This window comes from Dipteris shenzhenensis, chromosome 1, assembly GCF_047967505.1.
Source record: "Dipteris shenzhenensis isolate YYH24624 ecotype China chromosome 1, Dip_SZ_1.0, whole genome shotgun sequence".
In the NCBI taxonomy this organism is placed as follows: Eukaryota; Viridiplantae; Streptophyta; class Polypodiopsida; order Gleicheniales; family Dipteridaceae; genus Dipteris; species Dipteris shenzhenensis.
In genome coordinates this window covers 50,425,938-50,436,959 of record NC_141596.1, presented here as the reverse complement: position 1 = coordinate 50,436,959, position 11,022 = coordinate 50,425,938, and the positions used below count along the sequence as shown (strand labels likewise).

The 11,022-nt window shown below is 42.6% G+C and overlaps 1 protein-coding gene across 3 annotated transcripts; it reads right to left on the bottom strand.

Moving 5' to 3' along the window:
* Positions 1-1,814: 1,814 nt before the first annotated feature.
* On the bottom strand, positions 1,815-7,304 carry LOC147905985 (pentatricopeptide repeat-containing protein At5g27110-like). Of its 3 annotated transcripts, none has more exons than XM_087376042.1 (2): positions 5,659-7,304; positions 1,815-5,520 (listed from the first exon to the last, which is right to left on the bottom strand). In XM_087376042.1, exons 1-2 carry the CDS (start codon positions 6,377-6,379, stop codon positions 3,548-3,550), a joined length of 2,694 nt encoding a protein of 897 aa, XP_087232168.1. In that variant the 5' UTR covers positions 6,380-7,304; the 3' UTR covers positions 1,815-3,547. The 3 variants fall into 3 exon arrangements, with proteins under 3 accessions (XP_087232168.1, XP_087232176.1, XP_087232184.1); XM_087376050.1 differs by having other exon boundaries at positions 1,815-6,126; positions 6,265-7,304; XM_087376058.1 differs by having other exon boundaries at positions 1,815-5,823; positions 6,805-7,304.
* Positions 7,305-11,022: the final 3,718 nt, after the last annotated feature.

Sequence of the window (11,022 nt, the reverse complement as noted above, 5' to 3'; positions counted from 1 at the left end):
GAACGAAGCAATGTCTGCCTATAGTTTTCTGAAATGCTCCAGGTCAATTGAAGGAGCCAAAACTGATATTTCATTTTGTGCTTCTTGGAGCTTTGTCCTCAATGTATGTGCTGCTGTCGGCAAATTCTCTTGACATAGCCTGTCTTTCTTGGCCTTATCTATTGCATTTACACCTGCGTCCACCTCTTCACTTGCCTGGTCAAGTCTCATCTTTGCAGCATGTAGCATTTTTTGACTATTGACTAGCTCGAGCATTGTGTAGTTTATAGACGGTGTGCCACGACCATGTGAGATTTGGACAGACGAAGACCGTGGCCCGTGAGAAATAGAGTGCCGCCGCAATTCCCCCTCCCTATACCTCAAGACACTTTTGACATCTTCCTCCGTTGTTTTTCGGAGGGGTCAGCTGACAGATTATTCTTTTGTTAGAATCATTCAATTTTTTGTTGAAGCTTACCTTGTTGTTGGACCGTATAAACCACGCTTTCAGCGAATTCAGCCCACTTGATAGTGAAATCGTCCTTTGTAGGGGAATTTTTTGCAACCTTGCAATGCTCAAGGGCAAAACCCTAAGCAAATGTGGGGAGTGCCTCTTGGTAAACCTGAAATTGAAGGTTCAGAGCCTCTTGTAGAAGGTCTGGGTCCCAAAGACTTTTGGCCTTCACCCTGTAGTTCTGTAACTTTTGTGGCTGACTGAACAAAGTGAGTCATTCTCTTACCGAAAGGCCGTCGTCTGTAAGCCTTCGCGGGTTCTTCCCAACCATGCTAAAACCATAAACGTCATGAAAATCAACAACAGTACGACAAAATCTCTTGGCTTGTAGGTCTGTGGATGATCAAGACATTCTTGTAGCACCCGCTCAAAGAGACAGAGACGTGTAGTAAAAAAGAGAGCACAGAGCTGCAACAGCTCAGCTAGAGGACTTGCGAGGGAAAGAGCTCAGAACCTGCGACGGAGAGGATTGAGCTGATAACTCAAGTCCTGCAAGGGAGAGCAAAAGGCAACAACCTCTAGAGAAGAAGTGCACATAACCTGCCAAGGAGAGGATTGCGCTGAGCTCAGGACCTGCTAGGGAGAGGATTCAACTGGGCTGGAAGACCTGCATGGGAGACAAGGAGACGACGTGCGAGGGATGAAGCAGCACTTTCAACTAAAGTAGTGGTTTCATGAAAGCTTTCAAGCTTACGAGTGTCATGGGACACATGTACAAAACGCCCAATCATAATTTACATGGCTGGTGGATATATGTCACAAGCAAGCACCTCTTGAAAAGTGCTAAAATTGTGCTTTCTTAGCACATGCTTTTAAGCACAAAAAGCGTACTGACCAAACGTGCTACCACCCTTGCAATCTTGGTCATTTGTTTGCATACAAGAATATAGACAATGAAAAAGATACCAATCAGAACATGTTTTGCTTCCAAGTGCTAGGGAAAAAGGAAGTCCTCTCAAAAACTAAGAAGAAGGAAATGTATATATGAGAAAGGTGGGGGGTTTCCACCTGTATGCAAATGCATTCACAGCAAACTCAATAAACTAACGCACGATCTACAGCAGCTTCTAATCATTCTGATTCTGTACCTAACATCCCAACACGAGCTACAACAATTTCTAATGGTCTGAGTACTCAGCTAACATTCCAAAGCATCACCTAGAAACAAATCACACAAACCGAGTTAACGTTCCAGATCATCTCCTACAAGAAAATCACGCCCAGAAACAAATTCTCGGACTCTGTGTTTGGATCTAGCAATTATAACTGCTTTCCTATCACTACTACGACGACCCATCACGAAACCGACTATCTAGCACTTCAATACAAAACAGAACTCTGTTATTATCTGTCCTACACGAATACAAGAGACGGAAAATCTGCCCTCTTTGCCAATACAAGGCTATTGACAGTTCCTATAAGAGCAATGATAAGCTGATGACCGAGCGGCGATAAGGTGCTGTTAGAGCAATACCTTTGACCTGCCTTATTTCACTCCGTCTTTTTCTATTCGCAGGTCAGCCGTTGAGGTAGTAGAGAGTCGAATTGCTTGTCAAGATCCTTGCTGCTCAAGCACTTCATTCGCGAGTCCCAAGCTTTCCCACTTTCACTTGGTAGTCCATCAAACAGTTTTGAATCTTTGTCCCTCCTAAATCTTCACTGCTCCTTCTATTTTCTATTCACTTCACACGATGGGAATCACAGCAGCTATTGTTTTTGCTGCTAGACAGAGTCGTAGACATTCCAAGCCTGATAGCTCAAGCTTGCAACCCAAACAGGGAAAAAAACTGTCTGAGTCGGGTGATTGCGTTGCTATTTCTGCTTCCAATCTCGCTCACGGACAGCCCCTCTGCCACTGCTCACGTTTCATAGATGGATCCGGCCTGAGAATTTAAAGCAGAGGTCTTGACTAGAACAGGTCTTTGATTTGCTTGTGAACTTGCCCCCTATGGCATATGGGCGCTTGAGTGATGAGGCAACTGAGCTATGGCTCCAGCCGTGATGTTGTGAACGACGAGGCTCTGATACCAGCATAACATCCAAATCATTAAGGGCAGGGCTGTTGTTCAGCTATCCACCCAGCCATGGATCCCTCTACAGTGAGCCTATCTGTATGTTCATCCATGAGGTTTCCATGTTGAAAATCCTTTATTGAGCTCCCCTTAGAATCCTCCCTCCTAGCCCAGTGCTCACATTAGCGGGGTATCATGAGCATACCTATGCACCCTTGCATTAGTGCCTAGACCCAGGACTGCCCCTAGGTCATAGCCCCAATAACTAGAAGCATTGTCAAGCCCTCATGGTTCCTCACCGTAACATAACCGAACCCTAGGATTCCATTATTCATAACATATGTAATGCATCAACCTATGGAAATCCCCATCTGATCTATAGAAGCCACGATGGATTTAAAAAATACTCTGACGCCTTTGGGTATGTGTGCACCTGAAAGAAGAGAGACCTAGACGCCTCTGTCTGAGATCAACAATCTATACATGTAGGCAAGAACTAGACCTTGTTTACAGAATGATCCAACTCCTTTCCAGGAAATATTGCAGTCATCTCCCCCTCCCACCAGGATACTAGATACTGAGAAAGGAATCGACCTGCAGTGCTCCCTCCAACAACTTGTGTCACACAAACAGCGTAAGATATAGCCTTGGCTGCTCACTCTTTACCATAGAGATCTCCTCATGGCCTGTAACCTGCATCCTCAGCCAGATCCGCACGGCACAAGGGCTGCCTGAGGTAGGCCTATGTGAAGAACATGTCAGGCTTCCACTTAAGGTGAATACCACCTGAGATCTAGCTGTTTCTGTTCTGTGGCCCTATAAAACAATTATATCTGAGCTTTACCAACCCAGGCCCCAGGATAGATACAAATTCACTCCAGAGATAGACTCCTTTGGGTTCGAAGTTCTCTGCATCAGTGGCTGTGGTGGATTCCTAAACAATAACATTCCCCCTTTCTTAATTGATGACAGTGATGAGCCTGGATCACAATGTTCAATCTCCATGATATACTTGCTTGCAGAGTGGTAACTGAGTAAATGTTTATTGACTACCTACAGTTGTGCCTGCAGACTTACTGATAAGCTCAAACGTTGTGGCAAAACTCTGCTGACAGTCATCAGGGAAGACCTCTTCCATGACCTCATTCACAATGGAACCCAGTACTAAGTCCAAATGAGGCATGTGTCCTTCTATCTTTATCCCAGAGCTCAATCTGGTTAGCTTTGCATGGATGTCATCAATGCATGCGTGCCTCGTCTCTGCCACATTAAAATTATGCACCTTACTGTCTACCTCGATAAAGGCCCTCCCTGGCTTCTTCCATGCATCTGCCCTTTTTCTTGAATCTTGAATCTTATCTACATCCTCTTGCAAGCCAGCATCCAAAAGTATATTTGACATAAGCATGTAACCAGCAGCATGCGTACAATCAAAATTTACAAACCAGTCAAAACAACGTCTCCCTAGTTCCATATTGCCATATGTTCTGCAATGACTCAGCAAAGATGTCCATCCCACACCACTGAATGGAAATGGCATGGTTTGAAGTATGTCTTCTGCCTCAATTAAGCATCCTGCCCGACCAAGGATATCAATGATGATATTATAGTGATCTGGTCCTGGCATGATACTGTGTAAATCTGTCATACACATGAAGCTGCAAAAGGCTTCATTAACCAGGCCTATATGACCGCATGCTGAAAACAGGCTGACATATGTCACATTATTTGGCTTCAGACCCTCCTGTTGCATGTTATTGAGATATCGCAAAGCCATCTTAAAGTTGTTATTCTGGGCATAACCACTCACCATTGCACTCCATGAAATAACATCACGGTTTGACAATGTTTCAAAAACTCTGCATGCATCATCAAGGCTCCCACATTTGGCATACATATCAATGAGGGCATTCCCAATGAGCAGGTGCATCATACAGGCACTCTTCATAATGTGGGTGTGAATCAACTTTCCCTGATCTAGGGCTGCTATACCAGAACAAGCATGTAGAACACTAACAAATGTAACATTGTCAGGCTCCACACCCTCCTGTTGCATTTGCAGAAACAATCGAAGCACCTCGTGACCATGTCCCTGCTGGCCATATCCTGCAATAATGGAATTCCATGCCACTAGGTTTTGTTTTGGTAGCCTGTCAAACAACGTATGTGCATCCTTAAGGCAACCACATTTCGCATAAAAATCAATGAGGCCACTGTCCACAAACACGTCTGAATCAAAACCATCATTAAGAAGGTGGGTGTGGATCGTCTTGCCCTGATCCAAAGCTGCCATGCTACAACATGATTTCAAGATGCTAGGAAATGTGACATTGTTCGGTTCAATACCTTCCTGGCGCATTTGGTGAAAAAGTCGGAGAGCATCTTGAGCATGCCCAACCTGTACATACCCTGCAATCATTGCATTCCATGTCACCACATCTTGCTGTGACAATTTGTTGAACACGCTGCGAGCTTCTATGATGCTCTCACATTTTGCATACATATCAATGAGGGTATTCCCAACATATAAATCAAGGTCACAACCACTCTCAACAATGTGGGAATGAACCACTTTACCATAATCCAGAGCTTCTCTGTTGGCACATGCTTTTAGAATGCTAAGAAATGTGACACTATTTGGCTTCACACCTTCCTCTTGCATTTGCCAAAACAATTGGAAGGCCTTCTGGCTATACCCATCATCAGCATATCCTGCAATCATTGCACTCCATGTTACTACACTGCTCTTTGGCAATCTGCCAAAAACCCAGAATGCATCCTTCAGGCTGTCGCACTTCACATACATATCGATGACGGTGCTACCCACAAATTCATCTTCTTCATAACCACTATTGATGATACAGGCATGAATCAGCTTGCCCTTATCTGAGGCAACTATGGTGGAACATGCTTTCAACAAGCTGACAAATGTAACATCATTTGGTACCAATCTCTCTTGTTGCATTCGCTCAAAAAGGAGAAGAGCTTCCAATCCGTGTCCGTTATCCGCATATCCTGCAATCATTGCGCTCCATGAGACTACATTTCGCTTAGACAGTTTCTCAAACACCCTGTATGCATCCTTCACGCTTTTGCATTTGCCATACATGTTGATCAGAGTGGTCCCAATTATTACATCCGATTCAAACCCACCTTCAATGATGAGGGCATGGATCATTTGGCCCTGCATTAGGATGCCTATGCTGGAGCATGCTTTCAGGACAGATATAAATGTGACAGCATTTGGCTCGATGGATCTTTGTTGCATTTGCTCGAACATTTGAAAAGCTTCCTGATCTTGTTCGTGCTGGGCATACCCTGCAATCATTGCATTCCATATCACCACAGTCCTATTCATCAATTTGTCAAATACCCTGGAAGCTTCCTTGAGGAATCCACATGTGGCATACATATGTATAAGGATGCTTGCAACATAAATATCAGAATCATAACCACGTTTAAGGATGAGAGAGTGGATCAGATTTCCCTGTTCTAAAGATTCTATACTCGAACATGCTTTCAAGATGCTAACACATGTGAAATTGTCGGGCTTAAATCCCTCATTTTGCATTTGCCAAAAAATTTGGAGAGCCTCCTGACCATGTCCAACCTGAGCATATCCTGCAATAATTGCATTCCATGTCACTGTGCTTGGCGTTGGCAATTTATCAAATAACCTTCGTGCATCACTGAGGTTGCTACATTTGATGTACATGCTAATGAGCGTGTTTCCAACAAAAATATTTGAATCATAACCACCTTTGACAATGTCAATATGAATCAGCTTGCCTTGTTCTCGAGCTGCTACTTTGGCACATGCTTTCAGGACAGTAACAAAAACATATTCAAATGGTTTGTAACTGCTTTTTTGCATCTGAGAGTATAGGTTGATAACCTGCGCACATTGTCTAAAGATAATAGCGTTCCAAGTCAGGGCTGGGTGCAGGGAGTTTTTCAAAGACTTGGTTTGCCTCTATAGACTCCCATACACGCAAACATACAGATGGCATGCCCTCCCAAGGTGGTACCCAATGGCTGCTTGCCAAAACGTAGAACATTAATCGACTTTTAAGTTTCCGATGAACAGTAGGTATGGCGGTCGTCCCTTGCCAAATTCCAGATTCATGCGAGACGCTTCCTAATTTGTGATCATTAAATTTGCTGCGGGAAATAGAGAGGCTACGTTTACTTCACAAGCAATTATGCATATAATCTGTTTGACAAAATGCGAAATCTGCAAGGGTGAATGCATGTTAAGAAAATATTCGCAGCAGGTAAGGGAAAAAACTCTCCACTTACAAGAATTGGCAGCACGAGCTCCGGTGATTATCGCGTGGATATGTTAAAGTGAACACAGAGCTCACATACTCAACACACACTGATGAGGAGGATAGCTATACAAAATATACTATTTCTCTATTTCTTCCTAACTACCAGAATCATGCATTTCGAACTATTGGACCTCCTTTTCCACATAGAGTACAACAATTGTAAGAGCATTTCTCTTCACATAAACTCCATGATCAAGCGCACTCCTCGTGAACCCTTCTGCTTGAAATTCATGTCAATCTTGTTGTGCTAAGAGCAGCTCCCCGCGTAGAGCCTTTGGGCAGCTTGCACAGCGAAGACAAACCATGTCCCTCCGTGTCGGACTGCGAGGCAGAAGGAGAAGGGCTCCCGGATGGAGTGTCTGCAACCTGCTAGAGAAGTCTGGGATGAAGGTAGGAAAATGTGGAAAGGGTGGAGTTGATGAAGGTAGGAAAATGTAGAAAGAGTGGAGAAAGTCGAGTTTCAACACGTTTCACCGGTTCAACCAGTCCGGGTTGGAATTCCCAAAATATGCTACTCTAGGCCAAGAGTTCCCCACGTGTCGGACTGCCGGGTAGTAGGAGAGGGGCTCCTGGATGGACTATTTGCAACGTGCTAGAGAAGTCTCCGATGAAGGTAGAAAACTGTGGAAAGAGTGGAGAAAGTGGAGTTTCAACACGTTTCACTTGTTCAACTAGTCCAGCATTCAACTGCTGGGTCGGAATCCCCAAAATATGCTACTCTAAACCAGCAATGAAAGTGGAGTTTCAACATGTTTCACTGGTTCAACTAGTCCAGCATTCCACTGCTAGGTCAGAATCCCCAAAATATGCTAACAGTCCACTGCCAAGCCAAAATGCTAGCTGGGCATTTTTCCTTTAGGGGGATGGACTTTTCCCCTGCTAGTGGGGCTAATCCAACCCTACTAGCTCGCGCGGGATCCCCTCTAAGCCCCTTGGGGTTGGCTTGAGACCTTCCTCAATCCGCACACTAAGTATTCGGATCCTTTTCCCACAAATCTTTCTAGCTGCCAATAAACAATGCAGACTTGGCATCCATTAGATGTAACACCATATCCATACAAGAGAACAAATAAGCTGCATTGTCTTTATCCGTGTGACTGGTGCAAAAGTTTCCCCATAGTCAATGCCCTCTTGTTGAGCATATCCTTTTTGCCACCAATCTTGCCTTATACTAATTGTCTGCACTCCTATCAACTTTGTGCTTGACCTTGTAAACCCACTTGAAGCCAATGATATTCTTTGCCTTGGGTAGTTTCACCAACTCCCAAGCTTCATTTCTCAAAATGCCATTATATTCTTCTTCTAAACCATTCCTTGGAATCTTTTGCCTTGGAAGTTGCCACTTAACGCCTAAAAACTATTTTGCAATCTTCTAGGTTTCATGTCCTTGACAATGCTCCTTGCTTCTGACACTCTATGGCATGTAGGGGCATTTTCCTTCTATACAATAGTGTTTTTTTTTTAAATGGCATTTTCCGTTAATCCAAAAACTCTAAGATGTTTGGCATTTGGCTTATGTCAACTCCATGCTTTCTCTAGTATCACTGACGTAAAGCATTAGTAGCGGACTAATTCAACAAATAAACTGTTATGCAAACTGCTTCTGCCTAATACTTGTCAAGCATGTCCTTAGTTTGCATCCTTGCACACTCAACAATGGTGTGGTTCTTCTTTTTGCTACTCCATTTTGTGTCCTTGATAAGGAAAACTCTTTGCATATTCCCCATTGTTTGCGAAATCCAACAAATGCTTTGGAGACAAATTCTCCCCCATATTGGATCTAAGTTATTTGATTTAACAACCAGACTGAGGTCTTAGTCTTGAACTCTTTAAACTTTTCAAGAAGGTCAAATCTTTGCTTCATGCTATAGGTAAATATCTCTTTGTATTGTCATTAATGAATATGGCAAAAATTTTGCTGCACCGATTGATGGTGTATTAGTCATGTATCCCACAATTGCACTATGCACCAATTCCAATGGTCTCTTGAGCTTTGTTGGCCAAACCCTTGCGGAAAGACTCTATGCATTGTTTCCCATAAAGGCATCCTTCACATCAATCTCCCTCTTGGACAAATGGGAGTCCATTTGACCATGTTCTTGTGTTTTAGAAGTGAAGATGTCCATATGTTGGTACCATAATTACGAGTCTATATGTGTAATCATTGCATGTTCTGTATCCAAGGAGGTATGACTACCAACTTAAATAATGCCATCTCTCAATCCATGTCTAATGGTCTCTTCTTAAGTAACAAGTGCACATTCTTGTCATTGAAATGAATCCAAATTTGTTGATCAACACATTGTATACTCAATACTAGAGTCATGGCAAGTCTCGACATATAAAAAGAACATCACAAATGGATTTGATTATACCATTTGAAAGCTGAACTAGAATGCCACTAATTCCTTTAACTGGAAGTGGATGATAATCTATAAGATGAACATTTAGAGCTCCCTTTACTCGATCAAGTGCACAAAACAAAGGAAGCACAGTTGGATAGATATCACTCTATGGATAGAAATCATAGCACGTATGTAAAGCACTCCATGGACATACTGAGAACCTGTAAAGCAGTCACAAAGCACATATAGAGAACTTGTAAATTTCATGTAAAGCACATTACAAGTAGAAAGTAGTGGAAAAGCACTCATAAAGCAGTCAAGAAAAGCCCAAGATGCCAAAGTGGTAACAAGCACATGCAAAGCACTGCCAAAGCACATGTAAAGGACTTGGGCAAAGAGCTTTTGATATGAAAATGGTTTCAAGGAATTCCCTAGCAGTGAAAAAGCGCCACTAAAGCATTGTCATAGCATTGAAAAGCACATGTAAAACACTCCTCAAATAGAAAGCCGTGGGCAAGGAGCCACAAATCAATGTTAAAGCACTCATAAAGGTGTAAGAAAAGGACAAGCAATCATCATAAAGCACAACCAAAGCAGTAACAAGCACATGCAAAGTACATGTAAAGCACGTGCAAAGCACTACCAAAGCACATATAAAGCTCTACCAAAGCACATGCAAAGCACATGTAAAGCACTCTTCAAATAGCAATGGACAAGTTTCCACAATCATGCAAAGTACATTACAAGTGGAAAGCAGTGGAAAAGCACTCATAAAGCAGTCAAGAAAAGGACAAGCAGTCATAAAGCACTGCCAAAGCAGTAACAAGCACATGCAAAGCATTGCCAAAGCACATGTAAAGCACTACCAAAGCACATGTAAAGCTTTGCCAAAGCACATGTAAAGCACTCTTCAAATAGAAAGCAGTGGACAAGTTGCCACAAATCATGCAAAGCACATTACAAGTGGAAAGCAATGGAAAAGCACTCATAAAGCAGTCAAGAAAAGGACAAGCAGTCATAAAGCACTGCCAAAGCAGTAACAAGCACATGCAAAGCACTGCCAAAGTACATGTAAAGCACATGCAAAGCACTGCCAAAGCACATGTAAAGCTTTGCCAAATCACATGCAAAGCACTCTTCAAATAGAAAGAAGTTGCCACAAATCATGCAAAGCACATTACAAGTGGAAAGGAGTGGAAAAGCACTCATAAAGCAGTCAAGAAAAGGACAAGCAGTCATAAAGCACTGCCAAAGCAGTAATAAGCACATGCAAAGCATGCCAAAGCACATATAAAGCTCTGCCAAAGTACATGCAAAGCACATGTAAAGCACAAGTAGTGGACAAGGAGCCACAAATCAATGTTAAGGCACTTTTAAAGCAGTCACAAAGCATTTACAAAGAACTTGTAAATTTTATGCAGAGCACATTACAAGTAGAAAGCAGTGAAAAAGCACCCATAAAGCAGTCAAGAAAAGGACAAGTAGTCATAAAGCACTCCCAAAGCAGTAAGAAGCACATGTAAAGCAGTGCCAAAGCACTGACATACAATCAAAAAATCAAGCTATCAAAACGCAGTTTTTAAAAAGAAATTAGTAGGGTAAAGCAATCCACTGAACAATTCTTAGTAGAATCTAAGAAGTCAAAAGCACACGCAAATAACATGCCAAACCACATATAGAGCTTTGCTAAAACATTAGCAAACCAATCACAAAAGCAAGCAATGACAAAGCAACACCAAAGCATTGTCATAGCACTGAAAAGCACATGTAAAGCACTCCTCAAATAGAAAGCAGTGTACAAGCAGCCACAAATCAATGTGAAAGCACTTTCAAAGCAATCA

Bases quoted from the DNA above. Each gene is read 5' to 3' on its own strand.
- LOC147905985 (XM_087376042.1), bottom strand. From the start codon at position 6,379: ATGCAAAAAAGCAGTTACAAACCATTTGAATATGTTTTTGTTACTGTC. The intron at 5,521-5,658 runs GTGGGTTTGAAT...CAATGATTGCAG, and splicing joins CCATGCCCTCATCATTGAAG to GATATGCGGATAACGGACAC.